We start from the raw sequence: 13767 nt of genomic DNA, 5'->3' as shown, positions 1-13767 counted from the left end.
ACCTTATCTTCAGTATTCTTCTGTAGCACCACATTTCGAAAGCTTCTATTCTCTTCTTGTCCAAACTAGTTATCGTCCATGTTTCACTTCCATACATGGCTACACTCCAAACAAATATTTTCAGAAATGACTTCCTGACACTTAAATCTATATTCGATGTTAACAAATTTCTCTTCTTCAGAAACGCTTTCCTTGCCATTGCCAGTCTACATTTTATATCCTCTCTACTTCGACCATCATCAGTTATTTTACTTCCTAAATAGCAAAACTCCTTTACTACTTTAAGTGTCTCATTTCCTAATCTAATTCCCTCAGCATCACCCGATTTAATTCGACTACATTCCATTATCCTCGTTTTGCTTTTGTTGATGTTCATCTTATATCCTCCTTTCAAGACACTGTCCATTCCGTTCAACTGCTCTTCCAAGTCCTTTGCCGTCTCTGACAGAATTACAATGTCATCGGCGAACCTCAAAGTTTTTACTTCGTCTCCATGAATTTTAATACCTACTCCAAATTTTTCTTTTGTTTCCTTTACTGCTTGCTCAATATACAGATTGAATAACATCGGGGAGAGGCTACAACCCTGTCTCACTCCTTTGCCAACCACCGCTTCCCTTTCATGCCCCTCGACTCTTATGACTGCCATCTGGTTTCTGTACAAATTGTAAATAGCCTTTCGCTCCCTGTATTTTACCCCTGCCACCTTTAGAATTTGAAAAAGAGTATTCCAGTCAACATTGTCAAAAGCTTTCTCTAAGTCTACAAATGCTAGAAACGTAGGTTTGCCTTTTCTTAATCTTTCTTCTAAGATAAGTCGTAAGGCCAATATTGCCTCACGTGTTCCAACATTTCGACGGAATCCAAACTGATCCTCCCCGAGGTCCGCATCTACCAGTTTTTCCATTCGTCTGTAAAGAATTCGCGTTAGTATTTTGCAGCTGTGACTTATTAAACTGATAGTTCGGTTATTTTCGCATCTGTCAGCACCTGCTTTCTTTGGGATTGGAATTATTATATTCTTCTTGAAGTCTGAGGGTATTTGGCCTGTCTCATACATCTTGCTCACCAGCTGGTAGAGTTTTGTCATGACTGGCTCTCCCAAGGCCGTCACTAGTTCTAATGGAATGTTGTCTACTCCGGGGGCCTTGTTCCGACTCAGGTCTTTCAGTGCTCTGTCAAACTCTTCACGCAATATCGTATCACCCATTTCGTCTTCATCTACATCCTCTTCCATTTCCATAATATTGTCCTCAAGTACATCACCCTTGTATAAACCTTCTATATACTCCTTCCACCTTTCTGCCTTCCCTTCTTTGCTTAGAACTGGGTTGCCATCTGAGCTCTTGATATTCATACACGTGGTTCTCTTCTCTCCAAAGGTCTCTTTAATTTTCCTGTAGGCAGTATCTATCTTACCCCTAGTGAGATAAGCCTCTACATCCTTACATTTATCCTCTAGCCATCCCTGTTTAGCCATTTTGCACTTCCTCTCGATCTCATTTTTGAGACGTTTGTATTCCTTTTTGCCTGCTTCAGTGTGCATAGGTTTGCTATATGTACCCTGACCCAGGGACTCGTCCTTTCCTCTCTTAACTAACATTTCATGGAAAGATAATTGGCTCTTTTTTCAAGTTCTGTTATTAATTATGCTTTACAGTGTGAAGAGTACCAATATTCCAGGAACTCTTGAAGCTCATAGAAACGCACTGGTTTCTCTTGGGAATGCACGAGGACAGCATAGGTTGCCTTCAATCAGAAAGATTCCCAACAGTTAGTAACAAAATGATATGTATTAAATATGAAAAATTACTCAACTTAAATGATGCTTCTTCTTGTGAAATGCCCATCACAAGTAGATGTTTGAAATTATTACAAGTCCTCTAAAATATTAAAATCTGGTCACTGTGTCTCTGAGTGAAGCCTACGTAGTAGAGTCCAGAGCCGGTACAAGATGTCTTCGGAGCCTAAGTGTCGAGGACAATGGACGAACACTGCAGCTTGTAGACTTGGTGGTAACTGGAGATTGTACATGACTCAGCACACTGAAGAGAGCTCTCTGCCATAGCTCAGTGCTCCAGTGTATCTGACAGGGCATCAACCAAATGCTATCCACACATGTGACGTCCACAGGTTGGTAGCTGTGGCCCCTGGTGAACCTCAAAGTAGTTCGTACTGCCATCCCACACAGCAGCTGCACTACGAGTGTTTGGTGTGGTACCCTCTGGAGTACTGTCACCGCAGTTTCAACTCAACAGATTCTAATATTTGCTGAAAAGTGGTCCATATGTAGGTTCACCATACTATGTAATAACTGACTACCTATCGCAACCCATTAGTTTGTTCACAACACTTTCTGTCAAACAGGAAATCAGTTCTGTGAAACAATCATCAGACTTTTCTATGGAATCAGAAAATGAAACTCTTGTAAAGAGGGAGACTCCATTATAACTGGCCGTAATATACATGTCCTGTAGTGGCAATTGTCTGAGGTTATGTACAAAGTTGGAGGAGATGAAACTGTGATGTTCAAACTTCCTCACATGTTTGCTGAGAATGTGTTTCAGATATTTTGAGAGCTAGTATGTAAGTTTGCCAGTATCATTAACTACAGGTCTTAGAGAAATTCCTTCCTCGAATAACTTAGAATGGACATATAGTCATGGTGGCACTGTCGCTCATTTTTTAAGAGCCTTAATGTTGTTATTTGGCAAGCCTGACTCACTGAGAAGAGTCGTCATCTTCCTTTCAATTTTATTGGTAGGGTCAACATTTACCTCTCTGTATGCAACAGCGTGCAAAAGATCGAAAATCTTCTTATTGTAGTCCACATGCGACACCAAAACCCTAACATTTCCCCTAATGGCTGGCAGAACTAAATTTTCCTTGTCCTCCCATAGATTTCTCAATGCTGCTCATTCTCTCTTGGAGATGTGTGTGTGCTCTACAAGTTTCGCTGCAAACCTCTTCTGCTGCTTCCAGTGGGAGAGAAGCAACAACATGCTCCACAGAGGTTAGGTAATCTGCTTTTTAATTCTGCTTATGATCATCTCATAGTGTCAACCCACTCCCAAGAATGTGCAGAAAGTTTTGCTGACATATACAAATGCAGACGGGAAAGCTCTTTCTGAAGTGGCATTCAGCATTTGTCAAGTGCCATGAATTCTCTCTCGTACTACAGCCAGGCTTGCATGGCACATTTTCCTATTCACTGCTGGCATATTAATGTGATTTTTGACTTTAGGTACAACTTGTTCATCTCGATACCTTGTTAGGAAGGTCTGTGTACTGAGGAGTTGACCTTTCTTTTGGTGGAGCTTATCCAACTTGTGTATGCTGTGAAAAACCTCCTCCGCCTACAGTGAAGTGAGGTGATCTCTCAGGCTTTCTCAGTGCAACTGATTAATAGTGTGCTTTTGAGTGTTGTGCCGAGTTGTTATTTCCATTTTACGCACAATATTTCAACAACTGACCCATCTGTCTTCTTCACGTGCTACGAGTTTTATGTGTGTTCACAGTATGGGCTCCAACCAGATTGTGAACTACTGTTGGTCTCATGTTGCTGTTTAAACCAAGTTCAATTTCTGATACTAACTATGTCCTTTAATACTATTGCATAAAATGGAAACAACAACTCAGCAGAAAAACTGGATGCACACTATTAACCCTATTTCAACAATGACTAGTGGGTGCATGGTGTCCAGTGTTTAACTGTTCTTTCACGTACAGTCATATGATCTGTATCATTTCTTCCGTAACTTTGAATTCATCTGAACATTTGTCCCACTTCTTGAGCCTTGCTCCAAGTACTGTCTATGGCGGAAGCTTGCTTTATTGATAACAAATTAACCTTCATCCAATAAAATTGCAAAACAATGATGGCTCTACAGAGTATTGAGTTTTCCAATGACAGGATTCCATGCAGTATATAACAAGAAATCACAGACTGAATTGGTAAGGTGCTCAAATAGTTGTATTTCCACAGGTTTCTTAATGACGGAGTTCAAAAAGCTCAAAGTGCTGGCCACAATTTTTTCTTCGTTGTAATTCACTGAACTACCAATAAAAATACAATGCTTAACTATAGCAGATTTTCTGGCTTGGAGGAGGTGATTATGCCACTGGTGCTCCACAATATGATCCTGAATAGTGCAAGAGTCACCCTATATAACATTCACCACATTTGCACAGAATCCTATAACACACTGCCTTCCACAGCGCTACGTCGTCTTTGATTGAAACCATAAGTGCAAATGCTGGAGGACAAAACATCTCTTCAACATTAAATTTTCTTAGTATTCTGCCTATTTCCGTAGAAACACTCCCATTACATGGCAGGTAAGCTGGTATCCTAAAAACCTCAATCTTGTTTTTGGTCTGCCGTTTTCATGTATCAAGTGCTCTCTGTATCTGGAATGAATATCCATTTTCTAGGAACACATTTTTAAGATGTTCCAATTCTGCCTACGGGTTATCACCACTTGCAATTCTTATGCGACCAATAGTGAGAACACTGGCTCTCCAAATTACGATAGCATCAAACACTTATCCTTGCTATTCAGACCCCTTATGAGAAGATGTGCTCATAAAATATGCAGCTCATAGACTTTACTTGCTAACTTAAATCACCCAAAATGAATAATTCTGTTTTTATTAGTCGGCTTTGAGATGATATACTTATTCAATAAGGTTCCCCTTTAGAATTATTGATATATTATTGGCAAAATTGTTGATAACAAGATTAATCTTTGCTTACATATGTTGTAACATCAACATATTTTTAGTTGATAATGAATTTTTTGAACACACTATGTGGCTATGGGTAGTCCTTGTCAGCCTTGGAAGCCTATGGAGGTCTTTTGAGAAAAAGGTGCAGTAGTCAACTAGTTTAATGAAATTTGTCATTAAAAATATATCTTTTTTTACAAACCAACAACTCAGTTCATGGAATCAATACTAGAAATAAAAATAACTTTCACAAACATTTTAAAGTCGATTATTTTGGTTCAGAAAGATGTCCACTATTATTATACATTTTCAATACATTTTTAATAACATGCCAGCAGGCATAAAAATATCATTCAGTTTGTGAATAGTCTAAAGATTTTATTGGTAGCCAACTCCTTCGAATCTGCTGATGAATTTCTTAGCAGAACTGAATGATGCATGTATGTTATTAATAATATCACATAATGTGAACATTGGATACGATTCCAAATCCACTAGAGCAATTTCATTTGGGACTGTGGAAATACATTAGAATATCTGTTCTTATTTTATAAAGATTTATAACGTATTCTATTTATAATGTAAGCCATGTTCCACATCCCAGAGTATCCCATCACTATAGATCAATTGGAATGAAAAGTACATCTAATCTAATCTAATCTTTAAAACCCACAGTATTTACAGGGTAGGTTGATGAAGCTTTGTAGTGTGGCCCCATGGTAGAGATAAATTATATGAATTTTTACACCATCTAAATTACATCCACGCAAATATTCAATTTACAGCAGAAATCAAAAATGAGGGATGCTTCCCATTCTTCGATGTTTTGGTTCGTCACTAAGATGATGGCACCTAGAGGTACAAAGTTTATAGGAACCTGCACCATATGGGCTTGTATTTATGTGCAAACAATCGTCGCCACCCTTCTCAGAATTATGGTGGATAGGGCACACAGCAATGCTGGCACCAGCAGTTGGCAGGGTGAGGGATTTTTTTTTCCTTAAAAAGAGTTTTGAAAAAAATCGTACTCTTTCCAACTGATACACAAGGTCCTATGAATAAAATTTAAAACGGACATGTTGTTGTTGTGGTCTTCAGTCCTGAGACTGGTTTGATGCAGCTCTCCATGCTAATCTATCCTGTGCAAGCTCCTTCATTTCCCAGTACCTACTGCAACATACATCCTTCTCAATCTGCTTGGTGCATTCATTTCTTGGTCTCCCTCTACGATTTTTACCCTCCATGCTGCCCTCCAATGCTAAATTTGTGATCCCTTCATGCCTCAAGACATGTCCTACCAACCGATCCCTTCTTCTACTCAAGTTGTGCCACAAGCTTCTCTTCTTCCCAATCCTGGTCAATACCTCCTCAATAGTTACGTGATCTACCCACCTAATCTTCAACATTCTTCTGTAGCACCACATTTCAAAAGCTTCTATTCTCTTCTTGTCCAAACTATTTATTGTCCATGTTTCACTTCCATACATGGCTACACTCCATACAAATACTTTCAAAAACGACTTCCTGACACTTAAATCTATACTCGATGTTAACAAATTTCTCTTCTTCAGAAACGCTTTCCTTGCCATTGCCAGTCTACATTTTATATCCTCTCTACTTCGACCATCATAAGTTATTTTCCTCCCCAAATAGCAAAACTCCTTTACTACTTTAAGTGTCTCATTTCCTAATCTAATACCCTCAGCATCACCAAACTTAATTCGACTACATTCCATTATCCTCGTTTTGCTTTTAAAATGGACATACGGAATTACAAAAAAGAAGTAGAGGATTTTCAGTTCACGAATGTTCTACTATATGTGAAAAACCTGTCGTAAAAAACAGGTTACATCTCACCAAGCACAACGTTAAACTATCTTTCGGCCCCCACTGATGAGACTAGCAGTTTCGGATTCCATCAAAAATGACTTGATACTCTCAAGACTTGGTTTACAAGATTCCTCGCGAGTGTGGATTTTAATACATTGGGCAGTCACACCCTGAAAGGTGTACGGAACATCGAAGGTAAATGGCTGTAGCAGACTACTGCATTAACATAGGTCACTCTTTGCTGTTATGACAATGTTGAACTTCTAGCAATGCCTTCATCAAAATGGCTCTAAGCACTATGGGACTTAACATCTGAGGTCATCAGTCCCCTAGACTTAGAACTACTTAAAACTAAAACAGGATTACAACCTGCGACCGTAGCAGCAGTGCGGTTCTGAACTGAAGCACCTAGAACCGCTCGGCCATAGTGGCCAGCCAATGCCTTCATCATCCTGCGATGCAGTTATGAAAAAAGCAGGAGAAATTCATATGAAGGAGGATTAATAGAAATGGTCATTTCAATCTGCACCAATCACAGAACCTGCAGCTTTCTTTGATCGACTCACTAAAAAATACCTACTGTCCAGCACCTATCGATGTAGTGTTATCCAAGCATGCATCAGGCATCCAACCACAGATTCAATTTATGCATATTTCTTAGACAGACAACAACATCGGTGCCATTGTGTAACTGTGGCTAGAGGCATTGTGGAATACAGCTGAAATATCAAGTGAAGAAACTAAGTTTCTACAGTTGCAACCCAAAATCTAATGGATCAGTACCTTTATTTTGCTGATAAGATAGTACTGTTTCCCCTTGGATGGAATAATGTAACACAGAAAGTTTGTATACTGACCTGAAAATCAATTATAAAAAGATTAAAGTAATGTATAACCTTCCTGCCTGACAGAAAAACTGTTCAAATTGGCTAGCTGATGAGTTCTTGTTAGTATTTAGAGCATATGAAGATGACTGAATGGACATCGACAGAAAGCTGACGGGTTCTTGTTAGTATTTAGAGTATATTAAGATGACTGAAAGGACATCAACAGAAATAAACAGAATAGTATAAATGACAAGAAGCTTCTTTGGTCAACTAAATTACGTTTCTAAAATCAAAAACATAAAATAAGGAAAAGGCAACCACTCAATTATAGTGAAGTGATGTGTTGAGCATAGACCCATGTAACAGGAAACAGTGTTCCCACTAGCTTTCAAGCTCTTGCTCCTTTTCTAGTAAAAGTACACACATTCACACAGACACACAACCACACAGACACCCAAACGCACAGTCCTGTGGGCACAATGAGACTGATTATTGATTATCAATTACTGAAAGCAGTTGCCTGAGCTGATAGCAATGGCGAGAGGGTAGGAAAGGATGCAAGGAGGGTGCAGTGGGAAAGAGGCAGCTGTTAAGGCAGACAAGTCCATGGTTGCACACAATGAAAGGAGTACTATGGGTAAAACAAAGAGAGGTACAGAAAGAGGGAAAGGGAGAGATGAGAGAGGGGAAAAGGACAGGAAAATTTGAATGAAGATAGGTAGTAATGGACAGGGGGAGGGGGGATGGAGGGAGGGAGGGAGGAGGCAGTACACAATATGGACAGAGGAGGTGTGGTGTAGACAGAAGAGAGAACGGAAAAGGTAAGGTGAAGCATTGGAAAACAGGTTAACAGAGGTTCCGGCCAGGGTGATTGCAAGACCACAGGATATGCTGGAGAGACAATTCCCACCTGAGTAGTTCAGAGAAACTTGTGTTGGAAAGGAATATTCACCTGGCCTACTTAGTAAAGTAGCTGTTGACATCATTTGTATTATGGTGTGCAGCATGTTTGGCAACTGGATTGTCAGGTTTGCGGTTTGCTACAATCTGGCAGTGGCCATTCACATGAGTACTGCCATTCACATTACTAGACAGGTGGTCACTTGACAATAACTGCAGCATAGCTGTTGAGTAATTGCAGCATACCTGATACATAACACGGCTGCTTTCACACATGAGCCTGCCTTTTATTGGGTGGAAAATGCCTGTGGCTGGACTGTAGTACGAGCTGGTTAGTGGGTATATGGGATAGCACATGGGGATTGCCCATGGGGTGCACAATTGGGAGCAGAATTGGACTATGGATGGACAACACTATTCTTTAGGTTGGGTGAGTTGTGAAACACTGCTTTGGCTAATGTGGGTACAATATCCTCCATCTCAGGGCACAAGAGGTAGTTAAAACCCTGGTGGAGGATGTGGTTGACCTTTTAAGGCCATGGTGGTACTGGGAGATCGGAGGGGTGTTGGTCAGTGGCTGGTTAACAGGTTAACTGGTGTCAGAGAAGCAGATGACTCAGTACACTTGTTTATGGATGAGGCTGATAGGACACTGTCTCACATTAAAGGCTCTAATAAGGTATCGGTGTATTTTGACAAATCGTACTTCTTACTGCAGATGCAGTGTCCACGGGTAGCGTGACTCGACACGTATGAAGGTCGGCTGTTCAATCAAGAGGGGCCAAGTGGAGTGCATATGGGAGTAGGTGTTGAGTTTATGGAGGGAAGAGAAAAGGTTGTCATTGCTGTGAGTCCAGATCATGAAAAAGCTGTCAATGAATCTGAATCAAATGAGGGGTTTTAGGTGTTGACTGTATAGGAAGGATTCTTCCAAACAGCCCACAAATAAGTTGGCATAGGATGGTGCCACATGAATTATTCATGGCAATACCACAGATTTGTTTGTACATTTGCCCTTCTCAGGTAAAGTAATTGTGGGTCAGGAAGTGGTTGGTTAGTAGAATTAGGAAAGAGCTAGAGAGGTTTGGTATCAGGAGGACATTGGGAAAAGTTATGGTCATGGGGAAAGTTGGTGTACAAGGACACTGCATCCAAAATGATCAACAAGGAGTTTGGTGGTAATGGGACAGGAACTGTGAAGAGATGGTGAAGGAAGGTAACAGTGTCTCGAATGTAGGATGGGAGGTTACAGACAATAGTTTGGAGATGTTGGTCAACAAGGGCAGAGAGGTTCAGCCTGCAGAAGCATTGTACCCACGCACAATGGGACAATCAGTAGGTAGACCTAAGAGTGAGTTTGAGGAGTAGCTTTGGTAGGAGTGGTGGTGTGTGGAGGGAGATGGATTCAGGAGTAAGATTTTTGGGATTGACCTAACACTTTGAGGAGCTGCTGGAGGTCATGTTGGACTTTGGGAATAGGATCATGGGTTGTATGCAGAGGTGTCAAAAAGTTGGTGGAGACACTCGGCCACATAATCACAATGATTCAAGACTACTGTGGTAGAGCCTTTGTCTGCAAGAAGCCTGAATTGTTTTCCAGGTTATGAATAGCAATGTGTTCCAAGGGGAAGGATTTAGGAAAGGAAAGAGAGGCAATGTTAGAAGTGCCAAATCACTGAATGATTACCAGGGGATGAATGAGTGGAAGGAGACGTGGATCATAGTTAGAGGGAGGCTGTAACTGTTGTAAACAATGTTCTATACAGGGTTTCGGTTGGCTATTGTTAGGTGGAGTGTGTAGTGCAGAAATGCTTCCACTGCAGGGAACAAGTAAGGGAGATAAGGTCCTTTACAAGTCCAGCATGGTTGAAACTGAGGACTTTAGAAAATACTGAGGCTTCTGCAGGGATCAGGGTTTTGGCAGAAAGGTTGGTAAAAATGTTATGGGATGGGTGTTCAGGAACAGTGTGTTTCACGTAGAGTGGAGGAAGTTTTTGGGGTTGTGGAAGGCAGAGTCAATGAGTAAGGTATGGTAGGCAGCTAAAAGGGGTTGAGTGGGTTAGACCAGAGTAGCTTTTTCTTGGCAATGCAGGCATATGAGATGAGTGGCTGGAACACTTTCCTCAGATGGTGCTGGGAATGCTGTCCCAACTGTTGAAGGGCATGAGTTTCTATTTTAGTAATGACATTCAGGGGATTATAACCACAGAGTAAAAGGGTTTTGTGAAAGGAGTACAGGCTGTCAAGTATGGTCTGAGCTTAAATTGTATGATCATGAAGGATCTGACTGGTGAGGGTGAAGGGCTGATGGTATTGTAAAAGATCAAGGTTATTGCAGAAGGACAGATGACAGCATAAGAGGACAGTTTTAATGGTAAGCCCATAAAGTGGGACACTGTGTGCCACACACAATTTCAGAAATTCATAAATGGAATGGCACTCAGTGAGTGAGAGAGTCATGTTGAGAATTACTATAAGAAATGGGGAAACAAACAAATAGATCAGGGGACAAACTGGAGTGGAAGATGTAATTATGGCTTTAATGAAAGTGAAATGAAGGGGTGGGCAGTACACACATGCAGACAAATGGATGGCACATGGACCAAGGAAGTACTTTGCTGAAAATCCAAGAGATAAGAAAACAGAGACACACTGACCTGTAGAAAGTATATGTAGATGACATTAGAAAAAGTGCATGCATAAAAGTGCAAAAAGTCTAGAGGCAACCTTTATCCAGAAGTGAATAGGTAGCCTATATTCAGAAGTGAATCTCTAATGAGTAACCAGTGACAATGATGTTGAAGATGATCACAATGACCTGGGCTGAGGTCAATGGGTCAGTGTGGCAGGATATTAGGTACAGAGAGCCCTACTACCACTTCAGCTAGTTGCCTCATGGCCCCGGCATACAGTGAACTCACTAGATGAAATACTGACAGCTTACCTGCAGTCATTACCAACTGATTTTCCTGAAGTAGCATTTCCTCTACAGTTACAGTCAGAAAGACCATGACAACTTTTTTACTTATCCCTCTTTCTTTTTGCACTTGCCTTAGCACCCAGGTATGAAATTAATGTATCAGAGTAATAATAAGTCTGTGTAAAAACCTACAGAATGGTGTCTGTGACAGTAACTTTCCGAATCAGCTCAAGAATTATTTTTTTTAAAAAAGGAATATTGCAAAATTAAAGATTTTAGTAAACTAAGTTTGAAAATGTTGTTCTTTGTAAGCCTTATCAAAACTGTTGCTCACTAGAAGTTTCGTGATACTAAATGTTTTCTATTGCTGACATTTGCTATATTACATGTACACTCATTGAATGTGATGTATCTCTACAATAATAATAAAAATCAAATTCACTTTTTTTCAGGTACATGTTGAATCGCTTACAAACAACACTTAAAATTCAAACAATGATTACACAGTAGTATTTTGGTGGTTCCCCTGAACTGTATTTCACAATAAGAGGTTGTTGCTGTAACGGCATGGGCAGTGGAATCAGTGGCAAAGTGAACTATTCTCATGAAGTTGAAAGCTGAAATATAGTTGCTAGCCTCATCAAATCCCGAACATAATTCCTTTGAACAACATAAATGTACTTCTGATCCTTAAAAAATAGAAAAATTTGACTTAATACACTTACATCTCCAAATGCTTCTGTGCTTCCCAAAATGCCACCAGAGGCGCGTGCTATCTCCCCACAAAATATAAGCCTATTATCTAGAGTAATTTCTACATCTCGGGCACCTCGGAAGGAATGGATTCTTGATTTGTTATAATTCTGAAATGATAAAATATGCACAACACTTGCTTAAAAAGTCAACAAAAAGGCAGTAACTAAATCAGACAAATAATATAAAATCAGGTAAAAAGTTTCAGCAGGTGAACTGTGAATATTATAACAGCAATGGTTACAATGCAAGTGATGAAGGGACTGCCAACTCATAAAACATATTAAATAAGTAAAGAGATTGGAGCAGCAAATAACACATCAGAAACATTTTGCATCATCCCAGCTCCCAGAACTCCTGAAGATAGTTGTTGACTGTGGATATTGTATAACAGACACAGTCCCTTTGACTGTTCAGAGATGTCACTAAACCCACACAAAAATGTAAACAACCATGCATGAGAAGAGCCTATTCGATGGAGGGGGGTCCGACAGCCGATCAGTTCCAGTCATTGCACCAGGAAGGAGGTGCATGGCTCATGTTGTCTGTAGTTCAAACATGCCTAGATGGTCAATAACACAGTTTAATTGTGTCTGCATTGTTACTTTATGCTAAGAAGGGCTCTCAACAAGGGAAGTGTCCAAGTGTCTCGCAGTGAACCAAAACGATGTTGCTCGAGTATGGAGGAGATACAGTCAGACGGAACTGTCGATGACATGCCTTGCTCAGGCCACCCAAGGGCTACTACTGCAGTGGATGACTGCTGCCTACGGATTATGGCTCGGAGGAACCCTGACAGCAATGTCACCATGTTGAATAATGCTTTTCGTACAGCCACTACGTCGTGTTACAACTCAAACTGTATGCAATAGGCTGCATGGTGTGCAATTTCACTCCCGACGCCCATGGCGAGGTCCAACTTTGCAACCACAACACCATGCAGTGTGGTACAAATGGGCCCAACAACATGCTGAATGGACCACTCAGTATTGGCATCATGTTCTCTTCACCAATGAGTGTCACCTATGCCTTCAACCAGATAATCATCAGAGCCGAGTTTGAAGGCAACCTGGTCAGGCTGAACACCTTGGACACACTGTCCAGCAAGTGCAGCAAGGTGGAAGTTCCCTACTGTTTTGGGGTGGCATTATGTGGGGTCAACGTACATCGCTGGTGGTCACGGAAGGTGCTGTAATGCCTGTACAATACGTGAAAGCCATCCTCCGATTGATAGTGCTACCATATCAGCACCATATTGATGAGGCATTCGTCTTCATGGACGACAATTTGTGACCCCATCGTGTACATCTTGTGAATGACTTCCTTGAGGATAACGACATTGCTTGACTAGAGTGGCCAGCATGTTCTCCAGACATGTACCCTATTGAACATGCCTGGGATAGATTGAAAAAGGCTGTTTATGGATAGCGTGACCCACTAAGCGCTCTGAGGGATCTACACCGAATCAAAAATTGGAATAGAGATCAACAAAAACATCATTTTCACCCTTTTTGTTGCTCACAAAAACCACACATTGCATATCATACCACCAGGAGTGGGACAATTTGGGCCAACAATGTCTTGATGAATTTGTGGATAGTAAGCCACAACGAATACAGGCATGCATCAATGCAAGAGGATGTGCTACTGGGTGTTAGAGGTACTGGTGTGTACAGCAATCTGGACCACCACCTCTGAAGGTCTCGCTGTATGGTGGTATGATATGCAATGTGTGGTTTTTGTGAGCAACAAAAAGGGTGGAAATGATGTTTATGTTGATCTCTATTCCAATTTTCTGTACAGTTTCTG

At 40.7% G+C, this 13767-nt stretch overlaps 1 protein-coding gene across 1 annotated transcript in view; it reads right to left on the bottom strand.

Annotated features, from left to right (window-relative positions):
* The window catches only part of LOC126281215 (katanin-interacting protein-like), a 288539-nt gene that overhangs the window by 175726 nt on the left and 99046 nt on the right, over nucleotides 1-13767 (bottom strand). The window contains exon 6 of the mRNA XM_049979962.1: nucleotides 11931-12068. Within this exon, the coding sequence (XP_049835919.1) occupies nucleotides 11931-12068 (138 nt within the window). The remainder of the gene's footprint in view (nucleotides 1-11930; nucleotides 12069-13767) is intronic.

This window comes from Schistocerca gregaria, chromosome 7, assembly GCF_023897955.1.
Source record: "Schistocerca gregaria isolate iqSchGreg1 chromosome 7, iqSchGreg1.2, whole genome shotgun sequence".
Classification (NCBI taxonomy): Eukaryota; Metazoa; Arthropoda; class Insecta; order Orthoptera; family Acrididae; genus Schistocerca; species Schistocerca gregaria.
Note: the sequence above shows the minus strand (reverse complement) of the source record. Positions and strands in the feature narration are given on the sequence as shown.